At 48.9% G+C, this 20,535-nt stretch overlaps 1 protein-coding gene across 4 annotated transcripts in view; it reads left to right on the top strand.

Moving 5' to 3' along the window:
- LOC108928970 (kalirin-like) overlaps positions 1-20,535 on the top strand; it is a 155,875-nt gene that overhangs the window by 1,651 nt on the left and 133,689 nt on the right. The window contains exon 1 of one of the 4 annotated variants that reach the window (XM_029258164.1): positions 92-359. The exons of the other annotated variants lie outside the window; for them this stretch is intronic. Coding sequence (XP_029113997.1) covers positions 296-359 — 64 coding nt within the window. The 5' untranslated portion in view covers positions 92-295. Of the gene's footprint in view, positions 1-91; positions 360-20,535 lie in introns of those variants that run through there. 4 annotated transcript variants of the gene reach the window in all.

Below are 20,535 nucleotides of genomic sequence, written 5' to 3'. Positions count from 1 at the left end.
GCTCGTGGTGGTGGTGGTGGGGGGGGCGCTCAAGTCTTCCGATGCGCCGTGAGCCTCCAGCTTCTTCTCACTCTCTGGGATGCGGCTCCACAGGGAGACATCGCCCTCCGTGCTTTGGACACCTCGACCATCTCGCTCCCCAAGGCTCACCGGGCCTCCTGTGCACTGATGGCTGGTGTGGCACTCAGGGGATTCGAACCCAGATCCCCAGCCTATGGAAAATAGCAGTTGAACTGACGCTCCTTCAGGGAGGTCCCAGTGACAGCGCCTTGAACCCAAGATCTGCGGCATTTTGATGCAGAAGCACTCTTCACAACTTGCCTTGATGTTACACTGGATGAATTATAGACCTTTTAGAGGTAAGGCGATCAAAACTCCCACGTTTTCACTCGATCTCAGCGTTGTTCGGTTTAGGTCCGAATTTAAGGTAGTACTGAAATTTTCGGGGCGATTTTCATTTATCGATTCATGGCACGTGACCGAGGTCGTCACCAGATCACCGAGACTGGGGCAAACGATGTCATGGAAAGAGGCGTGCCGGACATTCGTGGGGGGTGCCACTGGAAACCCCTTACCCACCTTCTTTTCTCCAGAGGGACTTAGTCTGGTTTTTCTACTCATACAGCAGGGTCATTTTTACTGTATCAGTTCACGCTTGACCAAGCGTGTTAGACCGAGAGGTGGCATTCGAACCTGGGACCTCAGAGTCCAGCAGTCAGTTCCTTCAGACTAAGCCCCATTTAGCCAGTGGGGGCTTTGGCATAGACAGCGACTTGGTGGTACAACCCTTTGCTTTTTTTTTTACTACAGTAAAGTCATATCACAGATGGGAAGATGCTCCTGCCTGCTGCTTTCCCTTGTTTTACCGCGGCTGCAGGGGCATCTGGGTACACGTTGAACGCTCAGAGTCTTTACACCGATTACAGCGCTCGCTGCACGTCGTCCGCCTTCTAGGCACCCTGCTCGGCTGGTACGGAGCACATGTAAGCCGGGAAGCGGGACGCGACCTCCAAAGGAGGCAGCCAGAGAGTGCCTTTTGTGTGCGGCAGTCCTTGGAAACTTCTCTTTTTTCCTGGGTTGGGTTCTGAAGGAATGGAAATGACTCGCAGACGGCGAGACCTTTAAGAGCTTGTCGAGTGCTGCGACTGCGCGCGCTGGCGGGATGGTGGGGATGAGTGAACATCTGCTCCCCGTTGGCTCTGGTCCACCATTGATGGGTGTGTTTGCCCAACACGGCTACGACCTCCCCCACCCTCCACCCCGACACATCCAGGATGCGGAGGGGTTCCTCGCCAGGGCTGTTGGATGTCGGCAGGGTAGAGGCACACTCCGTCAAGTCAAATCAGCGAGAATCCACGAGTGGCATAAAAGGAAAATAAATCACATAAATAATATTTATCTAATGAAGTACGCTCTATTTAAATATATCGTGTAAAGCAAACATATATTGCATATCACAGCTTATCCAGTGCTGCTTGGAAGGATGTGTGTCTCCGTGTCCCTTAGTTTTACCACAGAATGGTCATTGAATGAGAAGCAATGATTCTCATGTGACGTAACAGGTGTGTAATGATCAGTTCCATATGTTGCTTTAGAGGAAATCATGTGTGTAGTAGAAACATGGTAGCGCAGGTGTAAAAATAAGTGAAGCCCAGGTTGCCCTGGTTAAACCCAGTAGGTTAAGCAGGACCAGGTGTGTAAATCATAATTACATCATATTTTTTTTCATTTAGATTTCATTTCATTTAGATTTCAATTACATTCCTTAATTTTTTCAATTAATTATTTATTAATTTTTTAGGTTTATTTTAATATTTAACGTTTCGATTTTATAATTTTATTTCAATATCTTGTACAGGAATAATGACCACCCCTACATACTTTCAAGCAGTGCTGTACCTGTATACCGTGGTACTATTGAGGTGCCCATCCTGCTTTGTAACAGTTTGGATATTGACTGTCATTCAGCAAAATTGTGAAATCCATCAGACTGTATGTTGGATTCATAATGAATAGAATGTAGTGGGGCAACAGGTGGTGTAGTGGTTATAACCCCTACCTTGTGCTTAAAGGATGTGGGTTCAAATCCCATCTCCTTTTTTAATTCCCTTGATCAAGGTACTTACCCTGATTTACTCTGGTAAGAACTACACAGCTGCATAAACTGGTAAATAATTGCAAGAGGCTTTTAGCGCTCACACCTGATGCAGTAAGCCTCTTTGGGGTACAATGTAAGATAAATAAATATTATGAAAAATTACTGGCACATAGTATCGTAGAACATTTCGATCCTGGCAAACCTTTTCAGCCCAGAATATTTCACTTAGGTAATTCAGATTGGCTTCCTTGCTGAATGGTAAAAGAGAGCCCCGTGGGGATTGGAACCTACAACCTTTTCATTAAAATCATTTCCTTGGCTTTGCTTGATCTTGCAGTTCAACCCATTGGGCCCTTGGATTTATATTTACTGGGTAGCATGTTTACATGTATGTAAATTTGGTCAGAGATCAAAGAGGCTCAAAGAAAAGAGGCTCCAAAAAGGACTAAGGGTACGAGCTGGTACCCAGAAGCCATAATCAGTATGAGGAAAGTGCAGAAGAGGAGCCCGGGGATCAATACCAGGGAATAGCTGAGCACCGGCGTACGCAGGAACGAGTCCCCACTGAGGGAAACGCAGCCCAGCGACAGCATCCGCAACAGCCGGGTGGATGTGTTAACTGTGTGGGTTCCACAGCAGCCTCATTTGCATAATCAGTTCGTTAGTTGGATAATTAGACCAGAGGAAGAAAAGCAGCTTTTCATAAATGAGATGAAAGGTTGTGTTTTGATGCAGAAATATGGACACCTGGGAGTGTGTTTGTGTGGCTTTTAGGATTCATCAGGCTTAAGTGTTTGTACGTGGCAGGCATTGTGTTCATGAAGGGGTTAATATTCGGATGGATGGATGGATGGATGGATGGATGGATGGATGGATGAGAACTTTATTTATCCTTAAGGAAATTGCACAAGGCAGCAGCAGCACGATACATACAACAGAAATAATGTGAGAATCTTCTGTGAATCTGGGACTTTTTGGACGTGTGAATCCCAGAATCCCTCAGTGATGCCAACGCTGTGCCTGGTGAGTCTGGATCTCCACAGCTTCCCGGCGTTGGTCCTCCATGGCTGCAGTCTCAGCTCTTTCCTGCCCTGTGACGTGTTTATTTTCGGGCAGTGCACCGCCTCACCTGCTGCATCAGGTGTGAAGGTCTGTGACCCGTCTGTGATCCGGCTGCCTCGGTCTTCTCCGTCTCCGCTTTCCTCCACTTCCTGGTCCAGAAGATCCAAAATGTGGCAAGTAGGTTACTAGGTCGGACTCGGCGCCCAGCGGCGGCCGCTGCTGTTTCTAACTGCTCCGTTGAGTCTGCGCGCAACTTGGAGCCAGATGCCAGGGACACCCTGAGGGTGCGGGGGGGCGGTTGGTGTCCACCACTCGCTCTCTCGCCCTGCTCGCTCGCCCCACTCCCTCACAGCACACGTCGAAATGTTCACGCGCACCAAGTTGCTCAAGGGGGATGGAGCGCCTGCGCCGTGTCGTCTTTCTGCGTGTCCATCAGCGCTGTCCTTTCATGTGCTGGAATGTGACCGAGATAATGGCACTGCTGCGACGTATCCATGGCGACGATAGGCTCATCTTTACTAACAAATGAACCAACAAACATTCAAGTAAATATGGATAGATAGATAGATAGATAGATAGATAGGATGGGGCATAAATGGCCTCTTGGACCTGGAGGGTCTTCAAGCAAAGCTGATTGTGTTTGTCAGATTTCCCCAACCAGTCTTGACCCCCCGTGTCCCATGTCAACGGGTGGGCTATGGGGGGAAGGGGGAGGGGGGCACAGTGCTTGCTTTGCTGAACTGGGAGCGCAGCAGATGGGGTGACTGGTGACTGGGACAGGGAAAAGGAGATTTGTGGGGGATTACGGATTCGCATCCCACCCCCTCCCCGGTCCAGCCGGGGGGACGTTTCTCCCGTAGAGGGGTATTTGGGCCCATAGAGTGATGTAATTGGATCGCACCCGATGAGGCAGATCATCCTTCACATCCTTCACTGTTTATTAATGAATAATATTACAGCATTTGACCTATTTTTATACATAGATAACATTCAGTGAATGAGATTTAATTCCACGCCGAACATAAAAAAAAAAAAAAAAATCTGATTTTCCAGTCAAATATTTAGTCAAACATTTAAGTTTTCCAGCGCAAGAAATACAAAATTATTCTCTGACCTCTCAAATCAGGAGTTTTCAGCTGCAAGGTTTAGGTTAGAGGTCTCAACATGTCCCCTCAGTTATAAAAAAAAAAAACTGAATTGTTTATTTCCAATTTAGAGTATGCGGATTATTATTTATTATTATTTTTCATTTAGATGAAACCTTCCTCCAGAGCGACTCACAGTGTTGGGTTTGTACTACGGTACTTACAGTGGTTTATCCATTTACACAGCTGGATCATTTTTACTGTATCAGTTCAAGGTAAGGACCTTGATCAAGGGTAGTAAGGCAGGAGCACAGGTTCGAATGGAGGGTACAGTGTGTTCATTTCGTAGTGCTGTGTTCATGATGCGGATGTGTGGACAGGACTATTCGACCGTGTGTCAACCGTACAGCACAGTTGCCAGCGACCCGTTTGGAGTCCGTGCCCACCTGCGCCGACGGCCTTGTTTCGACGCAGATGTTGGGGGAGGGGGGGGGCGACTCAGCTGAGAGTGCCTTCAGTTTGGTCACCTCTTCGGTCGGCCGCGCTGCGTCACTTCGGGAGCGGAATGTGCCGGAGGTGGCGGGACCGTTAGCCGATAAGCGCAGCAGCTGCTGTTGATTTGAACAAGATGGAGGACCGGACCGGTGGCTAACGCCGCTCGGCCTACGTTTTTTTTTTAAAAAAAGAGACAGATTTGTTTATGTTTGCGTACGTTTGCAAATGGATGTCATATTTCATATCATGTTCCATATCAGGCCTATTACGTAAACATGCTGTTTGCTTTTTGTTGCTGTTTCTGGTCGGTCGATCGCTTTAAAGACGGGCTAGGGGGCAGCTGGTAGCGTAGCGGTTAGAGGGCAGGGGTGTGGGACGGTTAGAGTAGTCTTTTGCCTTTGGACCTGAAGGTCGTAGGTTCAAATCCCACTTTAGCTGTAGTACCACTGAGTAAGGTTGGTACTAGAGAAGTTTGTAGGGCAGCTGGTCATGTAGTGGGTAGTGCTGCTGCCTTTGGACCTGAAGATTGCATGTTTGATTCCCACCTGGCTGTAGTACCCCTCTGCAAGGTACTTACCCTAAATTGTGCCAGTAAAATTACCCTTCTGTATAAACGGGTAAATAATTGTAAGCTTGTAATAACTGTAAGTTGCTTTGGAGAAAAGCATCAGCTAAATTAATAAATGTAGAGGTGCTGCCCTAGAGAGGTCACAGGTTCGAATTGCCTTGTGTCTGTAGTACCCTAGAGCGAGGTACTTACCCTAAATTGCTCCAGTAAATGTTACCCAGTGGTATAAATGGGTAAATAACTGTAGGCAGCTAGGTAATTCTCAGTCATCAGGAGGGGTCTTCTTGCTGCGCCCTGTCTTGACCAAATACCCACCTACACAGATAATTTTCCCAAAAAAATTTCATCAGTATGGATGCAGAGTTGTTTTCAGGAAGAGCTGCCATTGCCAACCACTTGGGTGTGGTTAAGGCTCCTGAGCGGCAGAGGATCGGCGACCCCCGCGATGTCACAGTGTGATATCGAGAGGGGATCAACAGGGCGTTTTCCCATGCTCAACAAGGAGGACTGAAACATGTCGCCTTCGCTTCTCATTTAGTGTAAATTAATCATGAATTAATGAATGCCGAAGAGCCTCGCAAACCCATGGTGGAATGACGACGTATCTGAGACAATTAAGGGTTTCTGAGCAGCACAGAGACGTCTCATTGGCCTGATTGCTGCTCATGCTCGACTATTCCCTCCTGCCCTTGGAACCACGTGGCTGATGGGCCCGTCCACCTTGTCTTGTAACTCGACCCTCGGGACGCAGTCAATGGACTGATTCTCCTTCTGGACGGAGACGTAGGAGAGGAAGAAAAGCAGAGCTGTACCAAAGTCATTTGCATAGTGAGCCGTCTGCTTTTTTTAGACAAGAATACCCCCTGGTGGGATGAAGAGCACGGTCATACCCTGCATAAGGGTAAACCTCCCAGTCCACCTCGGTTGCAAACCCGGGGAGCTGAGGTGGTCCGATGCACCTCCACAAGGTCATTTGGGATGGAACCGGAGAGCACTCATGAATAATGAATGATCCCCAGTTGACTCCAGTGTCCTGCATTCTGACGCATAGTCGGAGGCTGCAAAGGGCAGAAGCACGGAGCTTCTGAGTAGGAGATGACCCACCGTGTCTCCTCAGCTCTTCTGCAGCAGTTCCCAGAGAAGATTCCGCCTCATGCAGGATGCCGTATCGCAAGTTGTGTTTGACCTGGCAAAGTGTCCCCATGTGTCTCCCCTCCCCGTCTCTCTCCATTGGTTTCCGATTGCTGCCCATATCAAGTTCAGTCAAGCTCTGGTTATGGCCAACAAGACGGTTAAAGGATTTGCCCCTACCTTCAGGCTCTGATCATTCCCTACATCCCAGTAAGAGCACTGTGCTCCACCACCTCTGACCGCTTGTTGGTCCCAACGCTCGAGACAACCAGAACTGAAAACCTTTAGGTTCTTGTTTGTGATGTGATGAACTCCATTTGAGCTGCTGAAGCCCATTCAATGTTCAAGAAAGGGGTGATACCCCATCTTTTTTTAAACACACATGTCTCCAGATCACCTAGGAGATCCATGAATACACATCATACCATCTCCTAGGGTCATCATTGGATTTTCTATCAGACTCAGAGTTGCACAGCTTTCCAGTGTACATTTATTAGTTCTTCTCCACAGTGACTTGGAGAGTCAAGTTATTTACACTTAGTTACTCATTTATACAGCTGGCTGATTTTACTGCACCAATTTAGGATAAGTACCTTGCTTAAGAGTATTACAGCTAAAGGTAGGGTTTGAACCTACAACCTTTGGGTCCAAAGGCAGTAGTACTAACCACTATGGTGCTTACAGCCCCAGAGAGGGAAGTGGGTAGAACTGCTGCCTTTGGACCCAACACTGCGGACATAAATATGGTGTACTCACCATATTTACCAGTACCGTAACCCAACTCCTCGTTGGGCTGTGCCAAAGCAGACACTCTCTGAGGAAAGATGCTTCACCAACAATTAAATTTAATTTCATTTTGCCCACAATTACCCCCAATTCATTGTAAGGTCCATTTTAAAATACCCCTTTGTTTGGGCACCTATCTCATAACATGGATTTTTTTTATCCTTCCGGGGCTTTGCTTTGATCCTCCCACCATGACCCGCATAACACCAGAAACCGTAGTCGTGTCTCCAGCTTGTATGTGAAATGCAAAGAATGTTTAGGGATCCCAGTATGCCGAGATGAGGGATGTAATGAAAACATAATAGCGGTGAAATGACTCATATTCCCCTTTGGCATGGCCCTCTCTGGGGTTGTGATTACAGGCTACTGCTGCAATGGGAGATTAAACCTCCTGGTTGCTTTGCGGGAGGGAAGATGGTGCGATGGAGTCGCCCTCCGTTGCTGGAGAAGAGAACACGAAGGGCTGCTGTTTTGGTCACAGCTGGAATAAAAGCAGACGTTCACATCCAATAAGTGTCATGAACCAGTTAAAAGCATAAAACCCAGCTGCTCTCTGCAGATCTCACAGATTCCCTTTAATTAAAAAAAATATTTAACGAGTTTAATGTGTCCCCCCCCCTCGTTTTGTGACATTTGCCTTCGCCATTGTTCTTTGCTCTCGGAACACATTTTTGCTGCTATTATCAGTTCTTTATTTGACTGAAACGTTTATTCTAGGCAATTTACTTGTCCGTTCCACGACACTGTTATGAAGATTGCGGCTTTTTGCAGTAACATCTGTACCGCGGTAGTTGTGCTCCGTGTCTATGACCCAACAGTATCCTGAATGTTCCATGTAGAGCAAATTCTCCTCGATCTCTTGAACAGCGCTGGGTCCCAACCATGCTGGCTTCACTCGTTCATGCCGCGGCTTACACATGGCATGCTTTCATTTTACCATGGATTAACTCGGGACTTGTTCAAGACCCTGTAAAACCTTGGGGCGTCTTTGAGGTTGGTCTTCCGAATGTGTCTGGGTTCATGTCCTGACGGAAGGGCTACGCACTCCTGGGTCGCAGTGGGACGAGCTTATCCCTCACGAATCCCGGAGTTCCTGTTATGGAGTCGCAAGTAGGAACATCTGGAGGACCTGCCCACCAGGGGACGAACCAACTTGTAGCCACTGAGAGTAGACGACTTTATGTTCCATCCGAGAAGGTCTAACTAATACTGCCAAGAGCAGCAGCTAGAGTGGTGTGAAGGTGAAGGAGATGATGGCTTCCTGTTCATCCAAATCTTTGCCTTTGGCTAAACTTGGCACTTGCGGCTGAGCGGCAGTGGCTCAGAGTCGCTTTTGTGGTTAAGGGCCTAGATCCGTGATGCAAACTGATTTGACAAGGGTATCCAGCTGCACCAACAGGTCAAAGCTGCACATTGTGTTCATTGCTTTTCACACACTTGCTGTGACCTCGGAGATCTCCACCCTTGTCCTGGAGTGGAGGAAGAGGTTTCCTTACCAGAACGAGATGTGTGATTGAGGGAAGTGGTGACCAACGGGGGCCTGTCCACGGGGTTGGGGGGGGTCTGGAGAGCGAGGAGTGCAGCGATGCCCGACTTGGCCCAGCGGGTCGCACAGCTGGCGAATTAATGGACGCACTGGGAGCACTGGCACCAGAGACCTCGTCGTATCCGCGCCAGGTCAAACAAACCGAACGGTTTAACATTTCAGTCGAGTCGCAGGAGGAGACAAGTGGTTTTCTCACTCCTCAGGTAAAGATGAAAAGAAAAGCAGCCATGACCCGCAGTAGTTTCCACATCTGTGACTCAGCCTTTGTGGTAAATCAGCGATGGGGTGAAAGGACAGAAGGCCCCGGGTCTGAAGCGACTGGGTCGCACTTGAATGCCGATGGAAATGCAGTATGAAGATCCAGTGTGTCTGCAGATTGAAGTTATAAAACTCCAGTCGCTGAACCCCCGAGTGTGAATGCTGAACAAGGGAGAAATGGTGTTTTTTGAGTGTGTGCATTGATGTGTTTTACTTTTATTCACTTAGCCGATACCTTTCTGCAGGTCGAATTACAACATTTTGGTTGTATGCTAAGCTACTTGCAGTTATTCACCCACTTATAGAGCTGGGGGGTTTTTACTGTACCAATTTAGGGTAAATACCCTGTTTAGGGGCACAGCAGAAGGAGCTAAGGATTTGAACCCGGGTCCTTTTGCTGTAATGCAATAACTGCTAAGCCACCCGAAATGTTTTAATCAAGACTGTTTCTCTCAGTTGACAAAATCGCACCCAGCAGGGGAGGATGCTGTTGTGTAACCGTCAGCATAAATTCCAACTGTGCTTTTTTACACTAATTTACAGCGCTTGGTTACAACATTATCAGTTACCTTAATAGTGGAGAGGAAGTCACAGAGTGAGTAATTAGCGAGTGCTAATGACCGGTCTCGCAGCACGGCCCTGCGGTGCGGCACCAAGACCATCGGGCAAATTACAGGAACCCCCGTGAACCAACTGGGGAACCCCAGTCTTCACACTGAACAAGCAGCTGCAAGGACCATTAAAAATGAAACCTCGGGGGGAGACTGTGGGGGGCTAAGCTTTCAGCGCAGCTCACACTGTGGCTGACAGACGTATGAACCTATGAAATTGTCTTTAATGTGACTTGTCTTCAGTGTGGTTGAAGAAAGAAATCAATAGCTTTTTAATAAATACTTCACATACACACACACACACATATATATGATGACATTTATATGTATCTCCCATCATGCCGATGAAGCTCATTTTGAATTTGAATTTCAGAAAGGAGGATGGAGAGCTGGAGAGGAAGGGAGAAAATCTGAAGACGAACATGTGCTGAGGCATCATACATCTGAGGATTTTTTTCATGTTTTTTTTCCAAAGGTGGGAGTAACGTGGTACTGAGGATGAGAGTTGGTTCTGACTGAGAGCGATTCGGGAGGCAGTGATTGAACTACAGTGCGAATGTGTGTGTACGGCCTGCTTAGCAAGCAGGTAGGCGGTAATGGGGTTTTATGCCTATGAATGCTGGGCGCGGCCCTGTAGGCAGCAGTGTGGCCTAGGTGGAGCTAGGAGGGGCAATACTGAAAGGGGTGGAGTCTGGGTGGGGCTTGAGAATGAAGGGCGTGGCCTGGGTGGGGCAGGGGAATGGTATGGATAGGGGCGGAGTCTGGGTGGGACCGAAAAGGAAGAGGTGTGTCCTGGGTGGGGCTGGCTATGGAGCGGGGTGTCCTGGGTGGGGCAGTATGGAGAGGGGCGGAGTCTGGTTGGGGCTGAAGAGGGAGGGGTGTGGCCCGTGTGGTGTTTGGGTGTGTTTCATATGAAGGGGTGGGGCTTGGGCGGAGCCTGGGTGTGGCTTCTTGGTCCATATGGGAATCACTGCCTGCCATTGGATAGACAATAACCCCTTTTTTCCTGGCGCCCTCTCACTGTATGCAAACTGGTACCCGATTCTCTACTTCCTCGCACCGCATACACAGTACAGAACTGTACAGAACCGGGTCCAGCTTTGTCATTTGTCCGAGAATTTTTCCGAGGTCTCGTGCAACGTTGGCAAAATCGTTGATTAATAGGAATTTTCCCGTTCTTTTTCCCTTGTAATCCGCAGCGAAAATGCAAAGTTCTTCTGTGGCGTGCCTTTTACTGGTCTTGGAATGGCATTGCTTCGCATTCCCCCGCCGCTTTGAAATGGTATTGTCTGGCGAAACGTGTCGAAGAAACGGACGTCACCGGTAATTAGAGGGGGGTGCTCTCGCTGGGCACGCCGTCGCGGCCGCGGGCCCTCCTTGTCGCTGCGGAGTCGAGGCGCGCTGCTGCCGAGGAAGTGGGCAATAAGCCGTCGGCCGCAATGGACTAAGCAGATTCTGCAGAGGTTCCCGTTGCGATCTCAGCTGTTACGGAGACAAAAAAGCAGCCCCCCTCTCAGCAGATCCTGCCCCGGGGCAGTGAGGCAGAGTCCTACCCCAGGTGATTCAACACACCTAATGTGGTTCCACGCAATGAAGAAAAACCTTAATGTTTTTAAATATTTTTTCAAATTGTATTTTTTAATTTTATTCCCACAGCGCACACTTTTACCCAAAGTAATTTACATAGCTTGTAGCTGACTTGTTTATACAGCTATTTATACAGATGTTTTCGCTGAAATCTGAGCTGTGTGCATTTTTCCAAGGGTATGCCAGGAAGGCTCCTCCAAGAATTGAACTGACAACCTTCTGGATGTAAATGCGGGCTTTCGATTGGGAGCAGCATAAATAAGACATAAAGTATAAAAAAAGAATAGTAGCAACAGTTTCAGCTGAGACTGATTTTTTTTTTTTTTTTTTTTACAGTGCTGGAAAAAGCAGCTTACATCACCTCTGTCTCCATGTGGCCGAACATTTACTGGAGCAATCAGCTCGAGCGCTTTGCTAAAATTCTCAAATGTTTTACACCGGTACGAATTCAACTCATGACTAAACTTTTGTTAATAAGCCCAGTTCCCATAACCGCAAGTCCATGTGGTTCTCTGCAGCTCGTACAGCATCAGCATTCCTCAGGCAGCCCGGGGTAAAATGATCCACTGGACAGGGTGAAGCGTTAACCGTGTTTCCTGCTAGAAGTGCCGGTAAGGAGGGGAAAGCGCTCCGTTTGTGAGGCCTGTACTCCCAGGGATGCTTTTGTTGAACTCAGAGTGGTCATATCATATCATATTTCAGTTATTTATTTTCAATACATTCGCTAAAATCATTTCAATAAATTTTTTTGTCATCAATGTACACTCAATACCCCATAATGATCAATAAAAATGGGATTTTAGAAATTTTTTTCAACTTTATTAAAAATAAAAAAAACTGAAATATCACACCGACATAAGTATTCAGACCCTGTGATATGGCTCTGGGTTTGAATCCCTGGGAGTGCTCTTGTAACCTTGAATAGTGCCGCTGTTCAAGGTTACTAGAGCACTCCCAGGGATTCAAACCCAGAGCCCAGAGGTACGCTGCCTTCCATTCAGAGAACCTGGGTTCGAATCCTGCTCCTGCTCTAGTCTCTTGGGCCAAGGTACTTATCCTGAGCTGACGGAGTTCAAATGACCCACCTATGCAAAAGGGTAAATCATGGTAAGTCTCGCTTGGAGAAAAGCATGAAGTAAATGAGTAACGGAAAAGGAGAAGAGGGAAACATCAGTGGTGTAACATCCACTTGTGTAATCTGCCTCTCAGTGTGCCGTATCACACTCAAGTAGCACTTAATACCCAGATTACGTGTCGGATTCGCCCGTTCCCGGTGCGCTTTAATGCTATCCGCTCCCCGGCTTCTGATGCCCCAGTGAGAGGGAACCTGTCGCCCCCCCCTGTGCATTGGCCCACTCTTCAGCTCCAGCTTCCCTAAACCCCCTTCTGTGTTTTTCTGCCTGTTTGCGAAGGATCCCACGCGGTCGGGCAGGGCGACCCACCCTTTCCAGCGCTGGCTGTCGGGGTGGTGCAATCGCGTGAAATCCGGCCCGTCACCCGCGTCAGGTGGACGCCGGGGGGGGTGAGCGGCTCCGTTCCCCGACCATATCTTGGGAATGGCTCAAGTTGGAGAAGTCTGCTAATTCACCTTTAGATTAACGAGTTTTCCTTTACGGTCGCGAATGAAGTTCACAGCCTTCTGGCCGCCAACTCTGGGAAAGGTCTCTGTTTGGTAAAGGCAAAGCGGAATGGGGTGGGGTGGGGACTTCAAAAACTCATCAAAGCACTTTATTAACATGAACCGCAGATGTGTCTGCTAAATTTATCCCACCTCATGCAGGAAGGCGCCTTCCATACAAATAAGGCAGTTTGAAGAGATCCGTTGTGTTTTCCTCTCTCTCTCCTCCGCTCTCCATTAATCCCCTCACCCGTTCATCTGATCCCAGTCGGATCTGGGAGAATTCCCCGAAACGTCGGGCGTTGGATGTGCGTGCCAGTTGTCGGACTGTTTTCCGTCAGGCGATATTTAGACAGCTGAGAAGGTCCTCTGCGGAGAGGATGGCCGATATAGTGTTCTCATCCGAGTGGCGGGTCAGAACGAGTCCATCCTGGGGTTCGAGCCCAGGGCTTCTGCTGGGCCCAAGCAGCCGATCAGCTTTCTTACGCGCGGTCAACCTTTAGAGGTCCATCTCCATCTTTATCGCTCATGGCTTCACACACCTGGCTCTTCTTTCTGGTGAAGAACTGTGTGAGCAGTATGTCCCGTGTCCACTGTCCATTGTTGGGCGTGAGGCAAGGGATGTCCTGACTGGGACACCAGTCCATCACACACATACACACACAGTGGGAGGTTTGGAACCATCAGTTTGCCCAGAATACATCTTAGGACTGTGGGAGGAAACCAGAGCACCCACAGGAAACCCAGGGAGAGCATGTGAGCTCCACACAGATTGAGCCGGATTCGAACCCACGGCCAAAACCTGCAGCCTGAGAGGTCCGAGACACCAACGCTATTCCCTGCTCCACCGTACCGCCCACATCTCCGAAACAGCGAGGCGCTGGTGGTGGAGGAGTAGAGATACTCCTCAAACCCTCCCTACCCAAGGTCAGCGAAAACACCCTGAGTCGAAATAAACCCAGCGTGGTACGACGGGTAAAAAAGTACAATGAAACGCTCTACACCGGAGGGTCGGGTGGGAAGCTCCGGTTTACAGGCTGTAGTAAATGGGCCGGGCAGGACTGTCGGCACCACGCTGATTAATTTCGCTGTCACATGCCCCCCAGCTCCGTTTGGGTTTAAGAGCCTTAAATTATGCATGTGACACTGAGCGTGGTAACAGGAGGCAGATGTCATCCTCGCGGTTCACGAGTCTTTCCTCCGTGCTTGAGCGCTTTGGGAGTTCAGTGGCTCCTCGCCGTACCGAGTGCCTGGAACGGGGCAGCAGGTGGCGTCCTGGTTAGAGCTACCGCCCCCTTTTAGAGGGCAGAGGTTGGAATCTTACCTCCTGCTCGAGGACCCCTGATCGAGGTACTTACCCCAAACGGGTGCAGTAAAACCTACCCAGCTGTATATACGGTGCTGTTTGAAAGTGTGCGAACCCTATAGGGATGGTCATTATTCTTGGATAAAATATTAAAATAAACTTACAAAATCTAAATGTTGAATATTAAAATAAACCTATAAAATGAATAAACAATTATGATTTACACACCTGACTATTTTTACACCTGCACTACTTGTGTGTTTCTACCGCGCACATGATTTTCTCTAAAGCAACATATGGAATTGCTCATTACACGCGTATGTCACTGGAGAAACACTGCTTCTCATTCGATACCCATTTCATGGTAAAATTAAGGGACACAAGGGCTTCACACACTTTCAAGCAGTGCTGTATGGGTAAATTATTATAAGCTGCTGTCGGAAGCCCAGGGTTATGTTTCCCACTTGCAGGTGCTTTTGTCATTTTGTGTCATTCAGAGTCTATCCTGGAAGCGCAGGGCGTGAGGCGGGTTACACTTCGAATGGGCTGCCCGTGCATTGCAGGGAAATCACACACACTTGAAAGCCATTATCCAAAAATCCGCAGTATGTGAGGTCCACGAGAAGGTGGCTAAAAATAGGCAGGCGCGAGAGCGCCGTCGCTGCCCGGCACGGGGTCCTGAACCCTTGCCGCCCACCTTCCAAACATCCCGTCGCCGGGTTCTGATAGTATTCGCTTTTTCACACGGCGTGTTTTCTGAAGGACCTGTCCTCTAGTTGGTGCTCACATTCTCCAGCCCCCCTGGACCGTTACCGCCAAGACGCCGGGCATGTTTACCACCCTCCATCCGCCGGAGCAGCGCGATTTTACCGCTGTCCGTAAACCGTCTGATTACCGTGAACAATTTAGCGTTTAAATGCTTCTGGGGGAGCGGGGGGGTCCGGACTCGGGCCTCGGTGCGAGACGTCTGCCAGGCCGAGCGTTTGGCGGGTGAACGGGGGGACCGGCTTGGACGCGCCGGCGGGGCCCGTTTCCGATGACGTCCACAGAGATGTCTCCTGCCGGACTTCCACTCTGACTGCTGCCCAGCAACGGAGGCCCAGCAGACCTGGCGGTTGAGGAACCGCGTGACCCTCCGACGTCCCGCTACACCACGTCCTTCTCGTTCGCTTCCGGGATGCGGCTTCGCACCCCTCCTCTGGGCGGCACCACGCGTTCGTTTCGTGAATCTGGCTGCGCGGAGGGCCCTCGATGAACGACGGCGTTCTGTTCCGACCTCACCGTAAGTCGACTTTGTCATAAGACGCAAACCCCTTTACGCCGTATTATATGAACCACAAGAATATATGTACAATCAATTAGCGCTACACTGTATAACGCGGCTTTGTTATCTGTTCACACAACTGCAATCACCACTTGTCCTGAGCAGGGTCATGGGGATCTGGAGCCTATCCCGGAAGCATTGAGTGCTAGTCCATCACAGGGCAGTCTCACACACACACACACACACACACACACACACACACACACACACACACACACACAGCCATTCACAAACTAAGGGCAATTTAGAGTTACCAATTTATCTCAACTACACGTGTTTGGACTGTGGGAGGAAACCAGAGCACCTGAGGAAAGGCCTTTGTTGTATTTTACACCAGTTCCGCACATTATTCATGTTAAAGCAATACTAATATAGAGTAACAATAATATAAATACAGCTCAGTATTATATTCTCATGCTACACTGTTTTTGCCTTCATTTCTAAATCTCTTTTCTTTCACCTTGTCTTTTAGACACCACATTTTTACTCGCGACACATTGTAAATGAAAGTAGCTTGAATGGAATGACAGAGGAAACGTTGTGTAAATAAAACACACACACCGACTGGGGCAATAATACCTGTGATGCATTTAAGGTTAGGGTGCGGGTTGTTGTACCGCGGTATGAGAGCCAGTAGGGAACCAGTGGAACCTGGAACTCCTGCATAGTATACCCTGCCCAGCAACATGCCTGCAGCCCCTGTAGGGTACCACGGTAATCTGCTTGAGGCTCCTGGTGGAGGAGCAAGCGACGCAGACAGAGGATGCTCGAGCTGGGGTTGAGTAAAGGGGGGTAGCTGGGTTTCCTTTCACATGCTGTATTGGTTAATGCAATCTCCTGGATTTGTGGGGTGGGGGGGGGGGGTGATGACGCCCCCTGCTGTGCCTGCTGTTACACTGCGCTCCCTGAGCCCTGGCGGTGCTGACAGGAGGCAGGGTGGGAGGTGTTTGAAGTCAGACGCTGCTGACGTCTCATTACCCCTGGTGCACGGCTGACTCCCCTAATGACATTTAAAGTGTTTGTGTGTGGTGCGTGTGTGGAGGGGGTGGGGAAACGTTACACTCCAACTTAATGACGGGTTAATGAATCCCCCCCCCCACAGATGTGTTGGTGGTGTCGCGAGGTGACAGCGGGGCCCAGTTACCTCAAAAAAGGCTGTTCTGTTCTTCTACCAGCCCCCGGTCCCTCCCCCACTGGCCGACGTGGTGCTGTCACTTTGATGAATCCATCACCTGCTGTCACACACATGCACACACACACACACACACACACACACACACACACACACACACACACACACACACACACACGTGCACGCGTATGCAAGGGCTGAGGCTGGAAGCTCGCTGTGTCTTTCTGCATAAGCGTGCCAGTCGAGTTGGAGATGTCTGTCTAATGAGGTACGATACACTCACGGTGGGGAAAAACGTCTCCTCTGGCTCTCTCTGTGTGCGCGTGTGTGTGTGTGAGAGAGAGAGAGAGAGAGCGAAAGACAGAGAAGGAGAGAGACAGTGCCTACCCTCCGGCAGTTCATTAGAGGGGGAACACACATGCACACTCACGCGGTTCATTAGGAGGTGATGTGCTCCTCCGCGCTAAGCTCCTGGGCCGAGCGCTGGGAGTGTGTCCTTGGCACGCTGTGGGTCCCGGTGGCTCCTCTTGTCATCTCCCTGCCCGTGCTGTCACAAAGCTTCGGTATTGAACCTATAGGTGCCAGATCGGTAGGAACACGCCTGTCGGTTGAGTCCAGGGAGGGGGGGATTGCAGCCGGTGGCGGGTTTCTCATCTTTTGTACCATTACAGGTGGTCCTTGACTTACAAAATAAGCAACTTACAACCACCTTGACTTACGAACGTTGTGCCATCATCCTTATTATATTGCTTTCCAGTCCCAATGTTTTGTCATAGGGTCTAACGACGACCGCTCTACCCACTGTACGATGACATGGACTGGTCCCACTGCTCCCAGGCTCCGTATTTATTACTGATGGTCAGCGTGTCCAGCAATCAGTGCGTTTTACTGACAAACATTTCATTTACCAAATGGTTCCTTTATGATTCCCCTCCATTGTAAATACAGTAAAAACCTGAACGCTCCAGTTGCGTGGAAAAAATAGCAAAAAAAAAAACGGATTTAGAAATGAAAGTGAAAATTTTAGTCATTCTGAAAGTATAATACCACAATGCAATTATGTTATTATCATTCTCTGTTAGATTTATTTTAAGATGAACTGTGTGAAATTTGTGAAAGATATAACAAAGCACTGATATAAAATAAGACTCGGGCATTCTAATTGTTTTTATACATTTATGATTCATATAATACAGTACCTGTCATCTTTCTCCAAGGTGACTTAAGGTCCTTACAATTCTTTACCCATTTATACATAGAGCTGGGTAATTTTTACTGTATCAGTTCAGGATAACCATTTGGATCAATGTTTGTAAAGCACCTTGCGGTGGACTGGCATCCCATCCTAGGTGTGACCCCCCCCCGAGCCTTGCGCCCTGTGTTGCTGGGTTAGTCTCCAGTTCGCCGCGACCCCGCTCAGGACAAGTGGGTTCAGACTGTGTGTGTGTGTGTGTGTTTCTAAAGCAGGCGTGGCGATTTGAACACAGGTTGCTCATCTATCTAATTATCTATCTATCAGTTTATCTATATTGTTTTTGTTTGCTAGTTTGTTTGTATTTTGTTGAGCGGTTCATCACCATGGATACGTCGCGGTGGCGGCAGTGTCATTATCTTGGACACATTCTATCTATCTATCTATCTATCTATCTATCTATCTATCTATCTATCTATCTATCTATCTATACCTTTGGGTCCAGAATTATGAATGTGTGGGGAAAATTGCATCAGTATGATGCAGGCTATGTTATTTTTTTTTAAATGTTTTGTCTAAATTTCCTCTTCATCGCCTGTTCCTTTTTTTGTGATCCCAGGGACACCGGGGGGAATTGTGGGAATATGACAGCACCGCGACCCCGTTGACTCCTCATTAGTCACAGCGTGAGCTCGTGTAAAAGGCCTTCTCACCTGGAGAGCTTCTCTCCACAAGTTGGATTCGGGGGTCAGAGGTTCGAGCGGGGCAGCTGTCGTCTCGAGCCCATCTGCGAGCCGCGAGCCCCACCCACCCCTGCCCATTAAGGGAAGCGCAGCTGGGCGTGACGGCTGGAAACTATCCAGCTCTGTCCACGTGAAAGGGAGCAGGAATAGCCACGGATAATTTGACGGTCCGCACGGCAGCCGTGCGGCTCTCTTATCCTCGCCCGCCCGCACACACCCACTCACACACACACTCGGACCCCCTCCTCAGAGACAGCTGCAAGGGGTGGAGACCACAAGGGAGAACACCTGATATCTTTGGTGTGTGATGGTTTTGTGCCTCAATTGTCACCAGAGTCCCCTTATCAGGGTGGACGGAGTTTGCGTACCGGATGGCGGGGGCTCTTTCGAACCCTTGACCCAGGCCTCCTCTTTCTCAACTACAACAGGAGAGAGACTTGCACATCTTGCAATTATTTATTTAGCCAGTGCTTTGATCTATAGCAATTTACAGTGATGTGCCCATTTATACAGCTGGGTAATTTTTACTGTGTCAGTTGAGGGTAAGCACCTGGATCAAGGCCACTGCAGTGGGAGATGGGATCTGAACCCAGGTCCTTCAAGTGGAAAGTTACTGCTTTACCTGCACCTGTCACCCTGATGCGGGTGCTGTCATCCTGCGCCTAACAACCCATTGCTCCCTAAATAAACTGCACCGATGGGGGGGGGGTTCTGTTTATCTCCTCTGCGCCCCCTACCCAACCTTCCCCGCATCCCTGTCACCGTCCAACGAGACGGACGCTCAGTCTCCCCCTGGATCAAACGTCTTATTTGCAGCACACAGCAGTCACGTCGGGGCACTCGAGGGGGGGCACGACACCGTCCGGCCCTCCGCTCAGGCCTCCGGGAAGCGCGAGCCGACTCCCATCTGACTTCATGTTTCACAGGAGGGGTCTGTGGGGGAGGGAGGTTATGGAACAGAGTCTGATTCCTGGAACGATCCAAGAAAAGGGGGCGTGGCTTCTAAAATTACTGTTACCAACAAGAGAACAATTGCCCATGACTTTCTTTTTTCTTTAAGCATTTATTTATTTATTTGTTATTTGTTCATTTACCTTCTTGACTATAGTACCCTTGATCCAGATATTTTTTCCTGAATTGCTCCAATAAAAAATACCCAGTTCCAGAAATGGGTCAGTAATCGTTAAGAGCTTAGTGTACAAATTATAAGTCACTCTGGGAAAAAAAGGTAAGAGCCATGAAGTCCAATTAAACTTTAAACCACTCCTGTGGTTTTCATTCTAAGGGAGGGAAGGGAAGAGGTTTATCAACATTATTATTATTATTATCATCATCATCATCATCATCACACACACACACATTGTCTGAAATGGGGTCGTGGCGAACCGGAGCATAACCCGGCAGCACAGGGCGTAGGGCTGGAGGGGGAGGGGGAGGGGACATACCCAGGATGGGACACCAGTCCATCACAAGGCCCCCCAAGCGGGACTCGAACCCCAGGCCCACCGGAGAGCAGGCACAGGCTAAACCCACTGCACCATCGCACCTCCCCCATAATAATAATAATAATAATAATAATAATAATAATACATTTTTACTGTTTGATCTTAGAGGCAGGAATGTAAATGGGAAAAAGCTAATTCCATTCCATTTACAGTCCTTGGGCAGGTCGATGCGAAAGCCCTGGTATGAACACCAGCGCTGAAGAAACTGCACACGACTCAAATGAAATTCTCACTGCCTTGTTTTCTGCTCGGTCCCGGATCGTCGTCGCGGGCCAGGGTTCGATATTGAGATGCATTTATTTCGGCGCCCAGGATAATCTCCCTCCCGCGTTTCACACGGCGCACGGCGCAGGAGGCTGTGTGGGCTGACTTGATGAAGTCTGCTTCTCACTTGGTGAAGGCGGGACTCAAACTCAGCTCCTCGGAGCGCCTCGCTCACCAGAGCTGCAATCCTCTCCTCCGGCACCTTTCCGCCATTTACATTTATT

Source organism: Scleropages formosus, chromosome 14, assembly GCF_900964775.1.
Source record: "Scleropages formosus chromosome 14, fSclFor1.1, whole genome shotgun sequence".
NCBI classification, from domain to species: domain Eukaryota; kingdom Metazoa; phylum Chordata; class Actinopteri; order Osteoglossiformes; family Osteoglossidae; genus Scleropages; species Scleropages formosus.
Note: the sequence above shows the minus strand (reverse complement) of the source record. Positions and strands in the feature narration are given on the sequence as shown.